We start from the raw sequence: 22,312 nt of genomic DNA on the forward strand, positions 1-22,312 counted from the left end.
TCATAACCTTTGAAGCAACACCTAGCAATTTACAATGATTACCATAGCTAAAAGTGACTGCTTGAAATCTAGCATGGTGCAACATGCCTTACAATACACTGGAGATGTGCTGAGGTGCATTAGCTAAATAAGATCTTGATTCTTTGTTCCAGCTCTGAACTATTCCCCTGTTTCATATTTGTCTCTGTTCAGAACTTTCCTTCTACTCTGGTCTCAAGGGTGCCCTATAGGCAGTAGTCTTAATAGCCAGCACACATGTTCTCCTTAGTTTACTAATAATTTACAGCAATTTGTAGCCTGTTAGTATAATAAATTTTTGAAACACTGTTGACACAAGTTGTTATCGTGTATAAATGGCTGCCTTTTGATAAATGAATGCAGAATGTTCCTTTGAAAGTACACAGCTTTTCTTTGGCGCATATGTTTCTGATTACATGTACATTTCCAACAGAATGTGGGTGAAAACCTGCACTCAGAACACTCAGCATATGGGAGGACAAATAAGAGAGGGAGATGTTATTTTAATAATTTGAAAGGTTTTCCTTTTTGCCCTAACTAATCTCAGACTTCTGACACATCTTTAAATAGAAATTTGTATGGTAACCAAGTATTTGACAGTGATACAATACTTCAGTTTTGTCAGAGCATGAATTATCCTATAAACTTTGTGGATAGCTCAGTTATGATACTAAACTGCATTTTAGAATTTGTAAGGATAGTTGTTATTGGAAATACTAATAGCAAAGTGTTACTGATAGTTTATGGAAACAGACACTATTTGCTTTTAGCATAAGTAGTCTCTCTTTGTCTTGCTGTACCTTGCCTGAAAACCTGACTGCAAACAATCAATAGAAGGTTGCTGAAGAGGTTGAATTCTTCTCTTTCTTCAACAGGCTGGAAGGTCTGCCGAATAATTGAGTAAAAGGTCAAAGTTTCAGGGACACAGATTTTGTCTACCCTTTATTGCAAGAGATATGGGGAGACAAATTATCTCTGTCTTGTTATGCTCAGGGGTGGATTAAAGTTTGTGGGGCCCCCTAGGCTCTGGGATGGGGCTAAAATGAGGGGTTCACAGAGTGTGGGAGGGGGCTGTGGGTTGAGGCAGGAGGGGTGAGGGCTCCCACTAGGGGTGGATGCTTTGGGGGTGGGAGTGGGGATAAGTCATCTGGGGTGCAGAAGGGGGCTCCAGTCTGGAGCTAAGGGGTTTAGAATGTGGGAACAGGCTCATTGAAGGAAACTGGGGTAGAGGTGCAAGATCTGGGTGGGAGTTAGAGTGCTGGAGCAGGCTCAGGGTTGGCATGTTGGGTCCAGACCTCTGTGAGGGAGTTATTGCCTTAGGGTGCAGGAAGAGGCTAAAGGCGGAGGCAGGGGGTGAAAGTACAGGTTCTGAGCAGGAGCTAGGGTGCTGGAGGGGGCTCAGGTTAGGGCAAAGTGTTGGTGTGCAGGGCCCTTACCTTTGGCAGCCCCCCTTTTGTGTGGCTGAAGCAGGTGGCTCATTGTGGTCCATGGGGCCCTGCAGTCACTGCCCCTCACGGTTCCCATTGTCTGTAACTCCCCACCAAATAGAGCCTGCAGGCAAGGGCAGTGTGGGGATGGAACTGCCCCTGGTGCTCGCAGCAACATGGTTCCAGGCCAGTTGGGATGCAGGGAGGAAAGGCAGTGCAACTGCCTACCCAAACAGGCAGGGCTGGAATGCTAGTGGTGCTTTGCAAATAAATCTGGCCTTTCAGCATCCTGGAGATCTTTCCGTGGGGCCTCCCTCTAGCTGAGGGTCCTGGGCTTCAGCCCCTAAAGCCCTTTTCTTAATCTGGCTCTAGTTGCACCATTGTCATATGATTGCCATTATGCATGCAATGTATTCTGGACAGGGAGCACAGGTCATAGAGGGGAACAAAGGTACAAAGCCCCCAAGTTATAATGCCTACAAACCTCTGTGATGGCTCTGGAGGACCCAGATTATTGTTGAACTGACCCCAAATGAAATATTTTGATTTGGTTTCAATTTGATTATTCCCACCAAACATTTTAAAACAATTTCTACAAAATCTAATTTTGTGGAAAAGCCAATTGGGTTTGCTGGGGGGGGGGGGGGGGGACACAAAACAATTCAGTGAAAAGTTTTTTGCTACTTTCTCTTTGTGATTCTCATGCACTTAACTGTGGTAGATAACAATTTGAGGGTTGAGCCATTGCCTTCCTTGAGGACTTACCCACATTGTGAGGTTTCTAAACATTCATTGGGTTTAGAGACCCTGCTGGTGCACCTTCAAGTTTCCCTAGTGCACTTGAACTTAGTGTTCTTTCAACTAGCACTGCATTAAAAGTTCTTTACTAGGGTTTAAGGTGCACAAGCAGAATCTACAAGGACTTGCTACTACACAAATGCTAGTGCACATTAGTCCCAAAGAGAAACAAGCCCTTGGAAGCTGCTCTATGGTTGGGAATACAATGCAAGCTGTTGTCATGCTTTTAAACATCCATGTCTTCTTTCAGGACTTAACAGTACACCTCCCTAAATACCTACATTGCCCAATTTCATTTTTTCCACAGGAAGAAAAGCAGATAAAGCGAACTTTGGAAAACATTATTAAACAATGACATTCATAGACTGATATGAGGAAGGGATGGATGGACTTTTGGTTGGGGCATTAGCCTAGAACATAGGAGACACAGCTTTGATTTGCTTCCAGCATGATCTTAGACAACTCGCTTGCTCTTGCTATACCTCTGCCCCCTATAGTTGGGCGCAGCAACATCAGCGTTGCTGAGTCTCATGATTTTTGTCACAACTCTTGTGATAATTCAAGTTTTTCCTTTAAACCTCAGCTTCTGCAGTCAGTGGATTCGATGAGAGTCTCAGCTTTCATGGTGTTTAAAAAAGGTTCTACTGCAGTTCCACCAGAGAGAATTTGAAAGAGTGACCAGTGTGCGCTGTAATGGTTCAGAAGCCAGAAAGCAACTAGAAATAATCTATTTTTTAAAAATGCACCCAGCATTTTGGGAGACCTGACTCGTGATTTTTAGAATGTCTGGGCTTAGTAAAAACATCGCCTTGCTTTTGTTTGGTTTTTAATACAAAGGAACTTGGTGTCTGCTCATAACGCTGGTTAGCTTAGGCCACAGGTGAGCAAGGTGCTTATGCACATGTCTATCCTGATTACAAAATAATCTCATTGAAGCTAATGGGGAATACTTTCAAACTTTGAATTAGTCATATGCTTACTTACCTTGCTAAACGCTCACCCTAGTGCTGTATTTATGGTAATTGTTACTTATCTCATGTGTCACACTCCTTAGATTCAAACTGTATCACCATGTATAAAGGGTAACAGTGTTAAAGATATCATTTAACAATGGTTTTGTGAGTAGAACAAGGAATACTTTGCACATGTTGTCAGTGGCTTATTTTACAAGTTCAGAACTTGTACACAAAGTGCATTGTCTAGATAAATTATGTGCCACTGTGGTACAGTTGTTAATAATTAAAGCTCTTTAATGTATTATAGTCTAATCTATGCATTGAGTGTTGCATCGTTTGCTCTATAAAAAAATACTCTAAGGAACAGGGGAAAGGGTGATTTTCCCCTAGGAAGCTACGTGGGTTGCTAAATGGATTAGTTAGTGGCTTTTCAGGTTCCCAGCTCATAATTCAGACTAGAGTTGAGCACAGAGACTCAAAATGTTATCCCCTGGAAGCAGTCAGCAGCATGAGTGTGGGGTGTTTTTTTTTTTTTTTTTTTTTTTTTTTTTTTTGCAGAGTACCTTGCTATAATACAAAGTAAAATATAGGGCCAGATTTTCAGTCACATGCAAGCCCACTTCAAAGCCAAGGGAGAGAAAACAGGGACCTGGTTGCGGTGCCCTGATCCTAAGCTACCCAGGCCTGGTGCAAATTAGACTTACAGGGGAACAACTATAATTTATATCAGTGGCAGATGGATCAAAGTAGAGCTCCACTGGGGCCTTCACACCCTGCCTTGCCCCATTTCCTCCTCTTACTGTGGGGTGAGGGGTAGAAAGGGAGTTGGTGCAGAAACCTGTGCATTGGCTGAGAGTTTCCATGCACAGGGAGGATTCTCTATGACCCTTCTCCTGTCACTTTATGACTTTGCTGATCAGAGACTCCACCCTGTAGTGTATAGGGGGAAAGATATAGCTAGTGTGTTATCAAAGAGAAAACAGAACAAAATATTAGTGGTGCCCCCATTCAGGAGCATCCCTCTTGTGTGCTTCAATATCTGTTCCTTTTTACCACTCAGTACCATGTGAGCACCTATTATGGGTTCACAATCAGTGGGTGTGACTACAGTGTAGTGATAATGCAAGACAGAAATACAAGTGCTTACATCTTCTTTTTTTGCACATGTTAAAATCAAATGGGCCTAGACTGAGCCCTGGTAAAGGTGGTGGATTTCGAATGTTTCCAATGGAGTTTCATTTACTGTTTACCAGAGTTGCAAATGTCTCATGAACCTTCCTCTCTTTGTGTTTCTTTTTTTCTTCTTCTTCTTCTTCATTTATATTTTTAAAAGTAATTAGTATTTAGAGGCAGAGGAATTTGGAAGCCAGTTTCTTAAATATACATAAACCATTTTCATTTATTATGAATTTTGTATTTCTCTTTAAATGCTTACGTGGTGCTTTTAATGTGTTTTCAGGTAAACCTGTTATGATTGTTACAGAGTATATGGAGAATGGTTCTTTGGACAGCTTCCTCCGAGTAAGTACAAAGTTGATGACCCAGTATGGATCTCCTCCTGTCATCAGATTTGTCCTGGCTGTTGGGTTATTCTTAAATCACCATGAACTCTTGTCCCATGTTTTATCTTCCATTGTTTCTTTCATTTTAGAGTGTGTTGTCATTGAAATCTAGCATTCTGTGTGAACCCTTTGCAATCAGATTTGTTTGGGGATTAATTGAAAAAAAGCAGAAATGTTATTTAGTACATTCCAGCTGTGGGAAAAGAATGATTTACTAGCAATTACAACTGTAAACTGTTTTTATGAGGACTAAATTAATAGCTTTAATGCACTGATGCTTGCTGATATTGGTAGGTAGCCTATACATCATACCAAGCATTATCCAAATAATGGTAAACTAATATGCTGAGCCAAGAATTTAAATGCAAGATGTTTAAAGAATAACCTCTCACCATGAGGTGTAGAAATTTTATGTTGCCAAGCTCTATTAGCACATCCTCTTTCCACACTCTTGCAATGTTTTGCTTACTTTATTCTCCTTCCCTTTTAAAGCTGGTAATGGGCCTAACAAAACCTGAACCCTCCCCATGTTACCAAGATTTACACGAGGCAAAACAATTAGTGTGCCAGAAGTAAACTCCCGCCTGGGGAGAAGCACCAGTTTTATTTTCATTTGCTAGGGTGACCTCAGTTCTGGCTATAAACCTTGCTTTGGTTCTGTCATGCTTGAATGATACTATCCCTCAAATTCATACACTGAAATAGACATTATACCCCAAAAGGAGATATATTATCAGCTCTTGTTTCTGTATATACTATATATGTTATGGTGTCTGCTGAATCATATAAAATGCATATAAATATTGTCTTAACAATCTTCTTCTGAATTATATACTTTTGATAAGGATAAACATCCTTGAAAATTCTTTGGTCACAGGAGTTTTATCTCTGATTCAGTCATTCAAGGCTACAAGACCAATGACTGCTCTGATATACACATACACGCTGAGTCAAGTATTTGTTACATATAATACAGTGATTTTACTCTGGTGTTCTATAATAAATTTATCACTGAACAGATCACATTTTCTTTATTAATTTGGTCAGTGTTCCACAGTATCCCCGAAAAAACCTAATCCACAGCCCATTGAAATTGATAGCAGAAATCCCACTCATTTTCAGCAGGTTTTAGATCTTTCCCTGAATGAGAGGCAAAGTTCTGTCAGAAACCATAATATGCAGTCTGGTGATGAAAGACGGCATAACAATACATATCCAGAAGGTAACAAAGTTAAAACTGCAAAGGAAAGAAGATAGTAGTGCTGTTCCTATGTACTAGCTAAATGAGGGGTGTGCTCAATTCCTTAATCCCTTGAATCACTGTGAACTGGCCAGGACCAGTTTTGAAACATTTCAGGAAAGCACAGGTACTTGCATTCCCCACCTAAATACCTCTTTAGCCTAATATTTTCACAAAAAAATATTAACCATGCCTAGTGCCATAAATTGGTATCCATTATTTCTCTTTTTTCAGATGCAGACTTCATAATGATGATCACTTTATATGTATTACAATGTCATACCATTTCCCTTGTGTCCCTTTGTACCACACATCAGATTTAAACTTTTCTTTGCTTTCGGGGCCCAGCATCATCCAATTGCAGCCGCTGTATTCTTATCCATGTTGTCTGCTCCACCAGCAAACCTTGCCTTTTTAACTTCCGTGTCTCTTCTTTCACGTGCATTTCACTGTCTTCCTCCATGCTGTCCCTTTATGCCAAACAGTTTAGCAACATCACATCTTCATCCCATTTCAGTCCCTCCCAAAAACGTCTTCCCTACAATATTTAAATTAAAAAAAAAAGCTCAAATTGCTCATACAGATTCCCACATAAAAACAGGGAACCACTAGATTCGTATTTCTAATAATACTTGTCTTTGTTCCCATCTCTGGGGTATTTTATATTTGCCTGATGGGTCCATGATTCATAATGTGAGCTCTTCAGAGCAGAGACCTGTCTTTGTGTTCCCTGTGCATTGGCTAACAACCTATGGGGTACTATAAAAAATAAATAATGGAGCCTGCCTACTGTTCAGACCCTGATCTGGCCAATTACATCATGTCTTAGCTCATTTCTTAATGTAATTTAACCAATTCATTGGTGGACTGTGTTTCAGCAATTGTTTATTGATTTCTGTTTGTTAATTTATGCAACAAAATTTGTATTTTTCACTTATGAAGTCATTAAAGTTAAGACAAGTTTCATAATTTGCAAACTGTGCAATTGTGTACTTTCCAGTCACTCAGAATCTCACTCTGAAAGTGAATGCCATGGGGCTTTTCAAACATTTGACTGCCACTTCAATGCCAAGTCTACCATATGTTCAGCTAATTGTTTTCATGGCCAATATAGTCCCATGAGAACAGTGCTCCAAAGTAAAACGTATGAGCCCTGTCTTTCAGTCAGATTCCTGACGCTTTATCCTTGTGGGAGTGAAGAGACACATTTCTGTAGTAAGCATGCACATGGGGGTACAGGAGCTACACACACTGATATGCCTGCAGGAGTGGGGAGTCAATGTGTTTGACAGCTGATCATGGAGTACACTTTATTTTTGGTCATAAGTCGATTCACATAGCAACATGTAAAGAATATTTCTAACAAGCAAAACATATTTGCAAGAGCTTGCAAGATGAGAACTTTTGCCTGTTTTGGTAGCCAAATGATGACTGCATGAATACATTGGTTCTCAATCTAAAAATGGTGACATAGTGATTTTCATTCTGGAGCTGAGGAAGATTTTGGAGAACAGATTTCAATTTGGATGATATTTAGCAATTCCTGAGTCACATAAGCATCTGCAGTTTTTAAAATTGCTTCTCTATTCATAGAACTTACTTTATTGCACTCACTTAGACAGGGGTTTTCCAAAGTACCTAACAGATGTAACAGCAGGAGTTCAGTGTTTAATTCCTGTAGGCTTCCTTGAAATTCCTAGCCTTGGTGGAGGCATACAGTGTGGATTTTTCCTACATTTGCACCTATCTTATATAAGGGCAATTTAAAATTCAAGTGGCAGTAAAAACAGGCTCTGCTAAATTTTATCTGAAATTAAAGCCTGTCCTATGTTTGCTTCCAGTTAATTCTGAGATTGTACTGCTTTAGTTTCAGTATTTTCTTGACTGGTTTTTATTTTGGGTCTCTATCTTGCAAGCCCTCCCCATGCACAACTCCTATTGACTTCAATGGAAAATCTGTGCATGGCAAACATGTACAGTCAGTCTCTTAATCATGGGTTCCTGGTGTTTTTCAGAAACATGATGCTCAGTTCACAGTCATCCAGCTTGTGGGCATGCTTCGAGGGATAGCATCTGGCATGAAGTACTTGTCAGATATGGGTTACGTCCATCGTGACCTAGCTGCACGTAACATTCTCATCAATAGTAATCTGGTGTGCAAAGTCTCGGATTTTGGCCTCTCTCGTGTATTGGAGGATGACCCAGAAGCTGCTTACACAACTAGAGTGAGTTCATATGTTTATGCCTATCTTAATTGTAATATAAAACTGAAGTATTGAAAGTGCAACCTGAGACCACATGTGACCTCAAGACTCCTGAACAGGGGTACATGGATCATTCTGTCCTGTAAAGCATGGGAAAATCTGATCAATAGCCGGTTAAACGTGCTGGTGAGCTCACTGCAGCCAATTCCTATATGTTTGTCAAGGAAGGAGCAAGTATAAAATTGTAACTCTACATTTATAGTTGGTGGGAAATCGTGTGAGTGTGTCTATGCTACACACTCACTTATGGTGGTATGTAGTGTACCCCTAGCATGGGTGCAAACACCCCTAGCATGGGTACAAGCTTTAAGGCACTATTTAAGTTGAGTAAAGACATGCCGGAATCTTAAGGTGTGTGTCTTCTATGGCTTTCTCTTCCCACCCAAGCAGTGGCCCCCCTGGATAGGCTGGCGTTGTCAGATATGTAATATTATGTACTCTAGACAAATGACTACATTAGACCAGTCTTTTAGTGCATATGTAGACACATCCCCAATGCACATGACATTTAATTGAGGAATGCAGTCCAATTAGCTGTTAGTCTCTCTGAAGTCAGAATTCTGACTCCTGTCTTGTGCTGTGTGGATGCTTTGCAGAGTGAGATCATAGGTCTCAGTCTTTGCTCATTCCCACCTCCCCTAGGCATCTAAAGAGTCACGTCCATGCAAGAGGACACTACCTAATGGGTTTAGTTATCATGTCCATTAAAGCAAAAGGAGAATCACATTCTACTAATTAAGGAAATTGGTCAGGTCTCCAACAGCCACCATAGAACCATGCTATTCTGGATCAGTCAGATGGCTCTTGGACTGTCCTCATGTCCAATACAATACTGATTCGCTTGTAACATGACCCTGTACGGTATGAGTCTGGATTTTGCCATCCCATTTTTGGGATTCTTCTAATTTGTTTAAATCCATTTCTCTTGATTCCTTTCTTCCTAGTCAAGTGTCCATGACAATCACTTCCTAACTGATTATAAATCAAAATATTAGATTGGGTTATGTAGGCCTGGAAGCAGCTGCTGTGTGTTGAATAGCAGACATACTCAAAATAAATCGAAGGTTGTGTTTAGATTTGGCAGATTTATGCTTCACGGGTCAGATATTGTAAGAATCATTCATCTCAGTTGACTAAAAACAAAATCTTCGATTACTACAAGCACTTTTGCTCCAGCACACAACAGCAAATATCGGATCTAGATGCCCAAGCTGCAGATTTGCTAAAACACAGTTCTGCGGCATTTGCAACTATTGCTGGCTTCTTTCTTGAATTGAAGTGGAAGTTCTTTTTTCACTTTGAAAGTATACCACATTTTTACTTTTTTGTGATGCTCTTAACTGACTTTCCTTTGCAAATATCTATTGTACTTAGCATAGACTTACTCAGGAGTTGTTTTTGGGGGGAGAAAGTGGACCAAGTGGATTATATTAGCATGTGGAAGAGTTATCGTTTGCGACATTTTTGGAGGATGTTATATTTTGGACATTGATCTTAATCTGTATGTCTTGTGAATTAATGAATATTTGCACAGGTTCCTTGAACTTCAAGTTTGTGTATTTTTCAAAACATCTAAGAAATAAATGTAAAGTGTAGTTGAAAGTGTGGTGGGCTAAGCAGAGAGTAAAAATAGAATAAATAGCATCAAATAATACACATGTTTTAGGCAATCAGATTTAGGTGAATTGCAAAGACAGTGTGCTATGGTGTTGTAATATTATATATTCAATTCACTGGTTATAGTAGCACATAGCCATTTGAATTAGCTGAACTAGTGCTTTTCATTTTTGCTTCATATGATCATATAGAGTGTATTAATAAGCCTGTGGCTTTGTTTGAGGCTAGGCCCATGATTAGGAACGGGTGGAGAGCTTCTGCATTATGTTACTACCAGGAGATCCGGTGGGTTACCCTCAGAATTTTTTTAAATTTCCATCAGCATGGCAATGTCAAACTCACATTGACATAGCTGGAAACTAAGCACCCCTGGTCTTAAAATGTTGCCAGATACGAAAATGATGACATACTCCCACACACGTGTGACTGCTCATGTGATTCTGACACTGCCTGTAATGGCACTATGCTATGTCCCTTCATAAGTCCCCACAATAGCACTTTTTTTTTCTTGATTACTTTGTTTTATGCACTGCTGTCAGTGTTTTAAGGTGTGGTGCACCCATTTTCCAATCCCGGGGTTCAACTTTACATTTTTACTTAAAAATCAAAGAAAGAGGAGGATGCCACGGCAGAGAGAGAGAGAGTCTAGCTTGTTGTTTATTCCTGGTTACATTTAAAAAGAGACTGTGCTAGAAGTGTACATAATGGTACTTTGTCTTCAGAAAAATAAATGACAAAAGAGGGCACCAATAGGTAAGAATACACAGACATGTAACTACTTATTCACTTGATTACAACTTTTTTTCCTTTTCCTTTTCCTTTTGAATCCATTGGTTGGTGTCTGTGGACATGATATTACAGTGCACATTTCTGTAGGCATCATTAGTATCTTCATTCATAAATTTGGTTTTACATGTTTCAATTTGCCCAGTTGCCTTTAATTAAAAAAACAAACAAACAATCACACAAACAATAGCCCAACAGTATTAGCTAGGATTTTGCCTGTGTTCATGGAAGGGAATGTAAGAAGCCCCAACTTTATGTTACATAAGGTGCTCCGTAAGGTACACATCTGCATGTTATCAGGGCTCTACTCATATCTGTTTTATATTCAACAGGTATCCGCATGCACGGATGCAGATGTGAATGCAGATATCCCTACCTCATTTTTGCAAATACAGATGTATATGCAGATACAAAGTTTTGTATCTCTGCAGAGCTCTATTCATGAGCATGTAGTATATGTGGTGTTCCATCATGAGTCTGTGCAGTGTGCCAATGCAGCACAAGACTATGAAGGGACCTGAGCAGACCACAGGGAATCAATCTGTGTCCTTCCTACATTTGTCACTTTTATAACCACATTAATTGTAATCCTAAAAAATTAAATGGTGATAAGGGCTCTCAGAATAATTGTGTGTGTTGGCAAATGCTCTTTTATATTTCATAGCCTAATAGAAAATGTGTGGTTATCCATGAGTTATATGACATCTTTGCTGTGGGTAGATCATAAAAATTAACCTGTTGTGTTCTGTGGGTGTTCAAGTAATCTTCAACTCTGATAAATATTTCTTTAAAAGAGAGAGAGAGAGAGAGAGAGAGAGAGAGAGAGAGAGAGAGAGAAATGTATTCTTTCTACCTGAGTGATTACTATGTGCTCTCTTTCAGTTTACTGACTTTTAGAGTAGTTTGTATATTTTGTCAAAAAATGGATGAGTGCATAAATATTCAAAATTCAGTTTACTATAATGAATGGTACTGTTTTATTTGTTGTTTAAAATATATAGAAATATGTGAAAATGTTGCATCAATTTTAAGAAAAAAATCTTTAGCTTTTGGTGCTGAAATGTTAACATGTTTAAAATTTCTTTGCTTTTCATTGTTGTTACAGCTAAATTATTCATAATGAGCTATTTTTATAATTTCAGAAAGGACAGTGTTGCTGGATTTTGTATGGCTGGATATAGGACAAAATGTCAAAATTATAGTCCTATAAGCAGAACCCATTCAATGTCAGTGGATGCTTTTAGCTAAAATAGCTAAAGTGCCTTGTTAAAAGTTTTGGATTCACTTTTATTTAAGAAAGCCTCATTCCTTCTCTTAGCAGAAGTATTTTCCAGGACCACTGCATAAACTCAATTTCAATTCTGAATGCTTGGGTTCTGTAATTTAATTTTCTGACGATTTTAAAGTTGCATATGAGAGATCCAGTTTAATTTTAAAATATTCCTCTTGAAAAAAAAATTCAATATTTTCTGTGGAATTTAGATATAAAAGGTGGCTCAGTTGCCACAAAATATTTAATTTTAAGTGTTTTATCCTAGCTTCCCAATTTTATTTTCTATTGTTTCCCATTTTAAATACATTTGTTAAATTTTAGACTTCCTCTTTTGCATGAATTTGTAGTTCTGCATTGAAAGGTAACAAATGTGATGTTGCTTTTGATATGAAATTAATGCCAGAACTCTCTGACGTATACTGTGCTGAGTGAGTAATAGCTTCCATACAACATGCAGTTGAAATATCCCACATGGCAGTCCTACTCTGATATGGTTATGACCTGGCTTATCATGAACATTTATGTTAGAGAAATGAAAAATGGTATACTGTATACCTTGCTTTTAAGTTATGTAGATTTATTATGTTCCTTATATGCTTGGACCTCTATTAACCTATTGAGTATTTCAGAAGGGGAGCAGAAGAGTTGTATATTTCTCCGAGTTAACTCTATATCCTAAGATCTAAGAATGAAGGGGTGGGGCGAGGCAGGGCTCAGCCTAGCTCCCCCAGGCAGCCCTTCATCACTACCAAGTGTACCGCATGAGGCTCCAGCAATGATTTAAAGGACCCAGGGGTCTGGCCACTGCCATGGCAAGAGTGGCTGGGAGCCCTGGGCACTTTTGAATCATTAGGCCCCAGGGCAGTTTCCCTCTTCACCCCCCGCCTCCCATCGGTCAGCATGTCCTTCCCCTTCATGACGTTCTTAGCTTCTAATCACAGACTAATTTTAGTTTTTACCTCTTTAACATCTGGTGATTTCTGCCAGACCCAATCAGAATTATCTTGATTCTGTACTTGCACTAAAGGTAGTATATGTTATACCTTGCTATTGTTTCCATGCTATTTGAATGCCCACTTTTTTATCTCCATTTTAACATAACCAAGTCTTTTCTTTTTCTAAACTTTTTCAGAAGTTGAAACCATTTGGGCTGGAAAGCGTTTAGGGCTGTATAGGAGTCAGATCCAAATTTGCATTTATTCCCATACACTGTAGCATTAGAAAATGGCACAAAATTGGTATTTTGCAACCATTTTAATTTCATTTTGTACTTTTCTCTTAATTAAAAATGGCCATGCCCAGAAGGTAAGCTCCTAAATTAGGTCTGGGAATTCAGACTTCTGGTGAATGAGATCCTGAAGGCTCTCCACTGACATTATCTTATGAGGAAGAAATAAGTCCCAACCTGACTATAAGAAAAATAACATGCTTATTTTCCACACACAAACAGCAGGTGTGAACCAGGCATACTCAGTATTTGAAGGCAATTGATGTTTGAGCTGTGTTCAAAGGTGAAAGTAAACCAGTGCACTCTAGTGCAGTGTCCCAATAAGAAAGTAGGGGTGGGCTCTGAGCCAGATGCCTTAACCCTTCTCTTCCCTTCCTACTCCCTGCCAAAAGTTGAGGCCAGGAGCAAAGTCCCAACATGGAGCTGGCAGCTGGAAATGCAGTCACTGGGCCAGGATCTCTGCACCCTGACCACCCAAAGCTTCCTTTCCATGCCTATGAGTGCTCCCCCATAGTTCCCATTTTGACAGGGGCAGTGCAGGGTGAGATCACTAACCAGTACCTCCCCAGCCCTGAGCATTCCACCCTACATACACCCACTCAAGCCCCTGCTCTGACTCCTCCACACCAACCCCCTGCCTTGAGCCCTCTGCACCCATACCCCCTCTAACCCCCTGCCCTGTGAGTCCTCTGGATTCCACCCTACACTGAGGGTCAGGGGTGATGATATGTCAGTATCTGTAAGACATGTAAGTTACTTTCATCCCTGGCTGCACTGCTTATTTGTGTTGATGGGCAAAAAGCAGAGCGGGCTATACTGATTTCTTTTGGATCCGGCAGCAGTGTTTAGTACAACAAGATGGTATATACATGTCTGTAAACCTGGTGAGTTAGCTGGAATCACACTTTAGTATTCAAGTCATTTTTTTCTTGGAGAAGACGCGGAGGGTAGTAATGGGTAGTTGCTCATCTGCTGAAGAGCTTTGTCACATAATGTACTGCAAGTTTATGTTCTGCCTTCCCTCTATTCACTGCGCAGACTAAACCAGTAGGGACAGTGCGAGCTAATGTGAGTTAATCTGGGCTGCAGAGCTATTAATGTACTGACGATTCTTACCTCCGTGTCTGAATTTCTCTCAGATCGGATGGTGCAGTCACTTGGGTTTTGTGGTGATAAAGGTAGGTCGGGAAACACCAGAAGTGATATTTGACTCCTCGATTGAGGGAGTTTGCTCACTGGTTTTTTTAGACAGATTCACAGTGTAGGATAAGGTGCTGTTTTAGAAAGCAGGATAGTGTTTTCTTTTCCATCTTGGTTTGGCTAGGAAGTTGCAACCTTCCCTATCAAATCAAACCTCAACCTATGTCGGCTCCTGTCTAGACAACTGCAATGTGGCCTACCTTTCAGGTTCTCTTAGAAAATTCACTTAGAGCAGAATTCTGCTGTTGACATACGCATCTGTGCTTCACACTGACAGCACATTACATCTGTGTTCCAGAGACTGCAATCGGTACGCATTCATTTCCAGATGTAGTTCAAAGGTTGGGTTTGATCTATAAAAGTCCTTTGTAGTTTAGGTCCCAGGTAGCATAAAGGTAATTTTACCCTGACAGTTGAGAGCAGCTGGGACATGTAAGAAGATAGCCCCTAGCAATGAGCTTCTGAGGACTGGGCTGTCTCAGTGTAAGGCCCTTGCTTCTCAGATCACTTTCCCCTCTACTGCCAGAGCCAAGTGTCATGTTGCAAGGATTATTGTTTACTCAGGCTGTCTGGTTGCAAATTAGATGAGCAGGAGAGTTTCAAGAAGGAGACTTTTCGGATGTATGTGTGTGTATTTTGTACCTTTAGATTACATGCAGCAGTTCTCAAACTGTGGGTCTGGACTCCAGTCCAAAGTGAGTTGCTATCTCATTTTAATGGGGTTGCCAGGGTGTCAGAGGTGCCCAGGGCTGAAGCTGAAGCCTAAAGGCTTCAGATCTGGGTAGCAGAGCTTAGATTATAGGCTTCTTCTCTCCCCCCTTCTGCTTCGGGCTGAAGGCTTTGGGCTTTGGCTTTGCCTTGCCCTGCCCTGGGTGGTAGGGCTCAGGCATGGAGGCTCAGGCTTTGGTCCTCCTTTATGGTGCCATTTAGTAATTTTTATTGTCAGAAAGGCATCACTATGCAATAAAGTTTGAGGACCCCTGGATTACAGCTCTTCTGTTCGGATTTAATTTTTATTGGGTGACCCAAGAGAGACTGTCATAGACAAACTGGATACTTAGAAAAAATAAATACTAAGGAATCCAAGAAACAGCAGGTTGAAGCAGTAGTTTTGACAGTTAAGGCCCTGAGATTCAAGGAGAGCTGGTTTTAATCCTCAGGTCTGCCCCAGGCTTGCTGGTCTTGAGCATCTGTGAAAAGAGGACAGAATTATTTCTCTTCCTCAGAAACTTATGAAGGTTTGTGTGACTCTCTAATGCCACAGCAACGAGGACTGTAATACAAACACACAACATTTTACTCAGTGTGCGTAGGGGTTGTTACATTTTGGGTATTGAGTCTGAAAGAGGAAGACTGTCATTCTGGCTTTGGAACATAAGATTAAATCTGTGTTCTGGGAAGGAGTGGTTTCAAACACTGCTCTCTACTTTTTTTTTTTTTTTTTTTTTTTTTTTAAGGTGAGGAAATTACAGCAAACCCACACAATTTTGAAGGATTCATGTGATGTGAAGGTTGGTCTAATGGTTAGGGCACAAGCATAGGACTCAGAAGAGCCATGTCCACCACAGACTTCCTGCATGTCCTTGGGGAGATCACATGGTCTCTCTGTACCTCAGTTCCTCACTGTGAAATGGTGATAATAGCACTTCACTACCTCATAGGGCATTGGGAGATATAACAAATTTCGAGGTGCTCGTGTTATACAGTAATGGAAGTTCCTAAATAGACACCATTTGCTGGACCATTCACCAGAGTTACATGTACTGTATATCCCTGGTGTTGGAAGCTGCTTGAACCTGTCATTGCATTCTGCATTCAATTATATTCATTTCTGAATTATTTGATGCCAAAGTTTTGTTTTACTGTGTAATATGGGCTTGTTTTCTCATGCGTGACCCCAAATCATAGACTTACAGATTTCTGCAAAAGCTGGCGCCTTTGGAAAGTGACTCAGTCTCTTCTGACTAGTTCTCGTGTTGCAGAAACGCAGCCTGAGGCTCCTTGCATGCATTTTGTTAATTTGGTTTATGGCACGAAACAGTGGGCTCAATCAGGGAGAGATGTTCCTCTTAACAGCAGGTCTGATTTTAACAGTAGCATTTCTTCTCTTCCAAGTTTAAATCATTTAATGATGGCTCTACTCATGACAGTAAAAATGTCTCAGGACAGATTCTTACCAGTACAAATGGGCGAAACAGAGTAGCTGTCTCCTGACTCTGAGAGTGGTTGTATGTTAGCCCGAACCCCAGCATTAGTTATGCCCATGATGGGAATGAGGGGGGAGGGGATCGGAGGCAGTTGCCTTGGGGCCCAGAGCGCCAGGCCTTTTAAATCGCTGCCAGTGTACCACACAGCATGCTCTGAGCTGCAATGAGGACTGTTGCAGTGGGGTAGAGGAGCAGCACAACACAGTCTTGGCAGCACAGAGGACTGGCTGCCTCCAGCCCTTCCACCCAGTGCCCCAATCCCTACTTTACCCAGTGGCCCAGCAAATCTGTTGGCCTCCCTGAGTTAGTCTAATTATGCCCCTTCATGTGATCCACAAGATTTTACCCAACCAGAAGACTGTCATTAGTGAAGGAGACCTGCCCCCTGCTCCCCAAAACATGAGAGTGCAGCAGGGAATTTAGGAGTCAGTTTTACACCCACGGGGTGTACACTGACTGATCGCTTCTCCACTTGAATTCTGTGAGACTGGCTTATCAATTTTTTTACGTGTAAATAAATAAATTGATGATTTGATTTATATAAAAAACATACACACATGAAGCTCAGAAGAGTTTAGAGATACCATATAATGCATTGTGTGTTACGTAATCCAATGTGTATAATAAATGTCCTGTTTCCATAAGATTAATATGGCTAGGTAACAAAGCCTATGCAAGATGCACATGTGTTACAATAATTAAAGGACTGTTCTGCATTCAGGGGGGGAAGATTCCAATCCGATGGACATCGCCAGAAGCCATTGCATATCGCAAGTTCACCTCAGCCAGTGATGCGTGGAGCTATGGGATTGTCCTCTGGGAGGTGATGTCCTATGGAGAGAGACCCTACTGGGAGATGTCCAATCAGGACGTGAGTATATTGTAGTCTTGAGTTATGTTTTCAAATAAAGAATCAAGCTGTGAGAGGAAGTGAAGCATAGTGAAGCCAGGTGGCCCCTAGTTTTTGCCAGTGACATTGAGTAAGATGTAAAAAGGAAAGCTTCCAAGTCTCTATGTTTGTAGAAAAGACCTGTAGAATTTAAATGAAAATGATAAGCTCTTTAAAAGGTTTTTGGATCACTGTGTACATGGTAACAGAGAATTATGTTCATGCTATAATATTCTAAAAGATGATGCTCAACACTTAAATAAGAAGATATTCTCTTCTACACTCCTAGGCTTTTTAGAGCCACTTTAATTTTAGAACCATGCTAAATTTCTGCAGATCACTTTTTTCCCATCTTTGCAACAGTCTATACATTTTTTCAATAAAACTTGAATGCATGAAGTAAGTTATTAGATCCTATGAAGAGGAGAATGGAAACGTGTACTAAGACATTCATGAAACAAAAATTCTTCTAAAATCAGTCAAATGGTAACATGGGCAGATAACGTTGTTTCTAGAAGATCTTTAATGTTGAATTTTGTCTATGTAGCATCAATAACTAAACACACCTGCCATTCTTTGTGGGCTTAAATAATGCATCTCTGCTAACGTTTTTGGTATTGTAATAGGAATGGCATTTTCCAAAGTAAGATTGATTTTAAACACCCAAAATCAATTGTGTTGTTTCTCTTGTCTTATGGCTGGATTTATTCCACATCAGTCAATTATAAAGTTTTTGGATAGAAGTAAAACTGTAACATTCTGTCACAAATGGGCTGGGTATAGATTTCAGAAGATTTTCTAAGTCAAATGTTTAACACTTAAATAAAGGAGCAGAAATGGTAACTAGAATCAGGCAGGCAGATAATTTTCTTTCCTACTTTGTCTACAGTTGTGACTATAAATACAAAAATAATGATAAACAAAACAAAACTGTTTCTTTCAACTAATGACTCTTGGCTATATCTCAAACTTGAGCAGAAAGCTGTATTCTTCCTAACTTGATGTAATAATGTTCCTACTATTGGTCATGGTTAACTAATAGTGTTCTTTAGGTTTATTTTGTAGTGGAATGCTTTCCACAATAACTGTTCATATTAAATTTAAATTCAGGGCATGTGTTTTCACTGTAGGGATACTTAAACCCCTGAATACATTTCTATCAGATTCCTGTCTCAAATCAATTTTCACAACTTTGGAATCTAGCAATCCTGGGAACACACAGTATAATATTCCCCATATTGTGATCTAGTTTGATACATAACTTTGTAACTTGTTATACAATATCTTTAATATGGAGTGGTAAGGATTGTAATACCAGGAAAGAAAGGAAATTGTCGCATAGACACAAATCTCATAAAATTATAGATGCAGGGTTAGATTTTAAATGAAGGTGCTGGTTTCAGTGATGTTACATCCAGGAAAATGAGAAGATAATTTGACCTGCACTGTATTTAGACAATAAGCCATTGTCACATTAGGTGATTTTGAGTGACCAGCTCCCAAACCAGGATTTGTTGTGATCTAAGGGCTATGTGCTCTTTAAGGCTCCCCATATTTGGAATTTCCATTGGGGTGTAGGTGGGGTATCCTGTTGATGGAGATGGAAGTTCAGCTGTGTATAGAGAAAACTATGAGACACTAACGATACCTAAATGGTAGCATCTACAGTATAAGTATTAATATTTACAAATAATAAGTATTAATAATTACTAATGATAATACTGGAATCAAATAAGCAATAATCAGAACTGGAGAGACAACTGTTATAACCCTAAATGGTGGACAGATTATATGGTTTTATTCTCTTTGACATCTTATGAAACTCAGCATTTTCATGGCTTTGGTTAATCATTTTGAGGTTTGGGGGAAGCTTTTTGTTTGGTTGCTTTGTTTTGTTTTTTTAAGAGTTTCACCTTCCTGAAAGTCACATACTGTATCTTCACCTTCCAGTAGCACATTCTGTAGATCTAATTTGTGGTCGGCATGGTTTACTTTGCAGATAAACCAGAAGCATTACACTGCAAGACAAATGGTGAATAAACATATTTGCTTAAACTTAAAATGTCTGTGCTAGTGTGTTTCACAGGAGCAATAAAATAAGTTAATTTAATTGCCTCATCTTTCCAAAAACTTTTATCCTTGTTAGGTAATCAAGGCTGTGGATGAAGGGTACCGCTTGCCACCTCCTATGGACTGCCCAGCTGCCTTGTATCAATTGATGCTGGACTGCTGGCAGAAAGACAGAAATAACAGACCCAAGTTTGAGCAGATTGTCAGCATCCTGGACAAACTGATCCGTAATCCCAGCAGTCTGAAAATAATCACTAATGCGGCTGCAAGGTGACATGTTAAATTCTGCATCACACTTACTGAATATCAGTGTTTGCTTTCTCCATCTACAGCAATTAAAATATGTTTGCTTTGTCCATCCATTTTCTCGGTTTTATCCATTGCTTATTTGCATGCTTGAACACTAGAGACAGCTTTCCACTCTCTGGTTGGAAGAGATTATTTTAAATAAAATTTTTGTTTGCGCTGGTGAAACCCAGCTAATTTTAAGGAAAGCTGTTAAATGTGGGTGAATGAATATCTGGATTGCAGGTCACGTTGTTTTGGATCCTGCAGTGTGTTGAGTTCCCTTATCTCCCACTGACTTCAGTTGATGCTGAGAGTGGTCGGTATCTCCCAGCAGCTGTGATTCAGCAAGCTACATAAGCATTTAAATAGCCACATTCACTAAAATGGAGAGATTCCGGGGCTTGTAACTAAGCATGTGCTAAAGTATCTTGCGGAATGGTGTCCATGTATGTATTGCCCCCACTTTTTTCTGGCCTCATCCAGCAAATTGCCTAAACACAGGAGTATTCCCATGACCTAGCATGCACTTCAGTGTTTTGCTGAGTCAGGGCCTTCATGGAGATCTCAGGTCTCATATGAATGCTGACATAGTACTTCTAATTGCACTAGAAAGACTCATTCATAGCCCTGCTCATCCAGGAGGTGCTGGGGCATAAGCAATGTCCTGTTAGAGAAGGGAATATTTACCCTGATAGTGTCTTCTAAAAAATACTGTAGATATAAAATCCTCTTCTCTGTGGCTTTTAATCGTATATGTTTAAATGTGTTTGGTAATACACTGGTGTTTTTTACAACAGTCACTACCCTCTTATGTCCAAATGAAATGCATATTACTATAGGTGCAATATAGTTTATCACCATCCTCTGCTGCATTACTTTCTCACTTACGTTAAGCCCCAGTTGAGGAAAGCACTTAAGCATGTTCTTCGCTTCGTCCCAATTGAATCAGTTAACTATGTGCTTAAGTGCTTTGCTGAATTCAGAACTTTAGTCTGTACAAATTTCATGGTGTCCCAATCTGCTTAAGCAGGAGCAGGCCTGCCAATGGAAGGGGGCAAAAGAGGCAGTTATCCCAGGGCCTGGCAATTCAAAGGGGCTGAGGTGCCTGGCCCTGCTGCTACTACTATAGGGACAACCAGAGCTCTGGCCCTTTAAATTGCCACCAGAGCACCACTTCATATGTGCCACGCAGCTCTGAGGGTCATGGTCCAGGAAGAACTGCGGGCTGGCTGCCCTCTGACCCCACCCCTTTCACTAGAGGCTCCTCCTCTTCTTGGGCCACAGCTCTGGGCCTTCCCCACACCTTAACCAGGGGCCTCTGGAAGCTGTCAGCCTCCCTGAGCAGGAGTCTCTGTGATACAAAAATTGAGACAGATAGTGTGATGGTGTTTAAAGGGGTTGAATTTTCTGGGTTCCACTCCCTTAGTCCTTGTAGTATAGTCCCTGATTCCCTCATTTTGAAAGGGGTCATGGGTAGTGGTTCCAATTACCTAAATGCTCATCTTTCAGCTTGCTGAACCTAATCTGCCCAGATGGTACAGTGAAAACTGTTGTCTCCTTGTAGGCACAGTGAATGGCCTGAGAACAACCCCCCTTCCCCTGATGGTTTACAAGAGTCTCTCTTGGAAGCTGTAGAGCCACAGTCTGCTCTCTCAGCAACTAGCTAGAAATTCCTGCTTTTTAGACCTCAGATATTCACACTTAACAGGATTGACAGGAACAGAGGTGCAGGGCCTGCACACAGGAGCTTTTTAATTCCTTAAACCGATAGTGCAGGGCTTTAAACTCCATCAAAGTTTATTTCTCATTTACAATGTATGTTCTGCAGTTACGTATTCTTTGTGAAGTCTGTCTTTACTTGGCTGTGTATATACTTGGTGCACTCATATCCCTATGGCTTCTCCTGTAGAAGTAAGTGTCTAGTTATGTGATGTAGAAACAGAATACGGCTACAAGTGAAGTTGTGCAAGTCATATAATTTTGCCAAAGCATTGCATAACCTAATAATAATTTCCTTTCGTTCACGCCTTGCTATTTTTTCTTGGTATCTGAGCATTATGTTTGCTTTTATAATTGAATCTCTAGGTTGTTTGGATATTTGTAGTGGAAATATACTGGAAATGAGTTCATAGTTCTTCCAGTTTTCATCAATTCCATTACTTTTGTACTTGGATTTATTATTTTTGAATCTAGTGTGTATTCAATGACACTCAATTACAAAGAGATGAAAAACTTTCCAAATTACAATGGGGTGAGTCAGAAATATTTCAACCACCCCATAACGAGTTGGTGACGCTGGGGTCCAATTCAGTTTGTTGATTCTTTTTTCATTTGTGAGACACAATGGAAACCATAAGTTGCATAATTGAAAATATTTCCAAAACAACAATAATCTGAAATGGGCTTCTGACACTTCATTTTTTGTCTGCTATAGAGGCTGTTTTGAGATTTCTATGATTCTTCAAACTCTAATGAGCAAACTTTTTTTT

The 22,312-nt window shown here is 40.1% G+C and overlaps 1 protein-coding gene across 7 annotated transcripts in view; it reads left to right on the top strand.

The window, feature by feature from the left end:
- EPHA3 (EPH receptor A3) overlaps positions 1 to 22,312 on the top strand; it is a 324,232-nt gene that overhangs the window by 280,542 nt on the left and 21,378 nt on the right. For all 7 annotated transcript variants that reach the window (XM_075908782.1, XM_075908777.1, XM_075908769.1 and 4 more), the window contains 4 exons: positions 4,659 to 4,720; positions 8,017 to 8,226; positions 17,298 to 17,447; positions 19,612 to 19,805. In XM_075908782.1, the coding sequence (XP_075764897.1) occupies positions 4,659 to 4,720; positions 8,017 to 8,226; positions 17,298 to 17,447; positions 19,612 to 19,805 (616 nt within the window). The remainder of the gene's footprint in view (positions 1 to 4,658; positions 4,721 to 8,016; positions 8,227 to 17,297; positions 17,448 to 19,611; positions 19,806 to 22,312) is intronic.

This window comes from Pelodiscus sinensis, chromosome 1 (assembly GCF_049634645.1).
Source record: "Pelodiscus sinensis isolate JC-2024 chromosome 1, ASM4963464v1, whole genome shotgun sequence".
NCBI classification, from domain to species: domain Eukaryota; kingdom Metazoa; phylum Chordata; order Testudines; family Trionychidae; genus Pelodiscus; species Pelodiscus sinensis.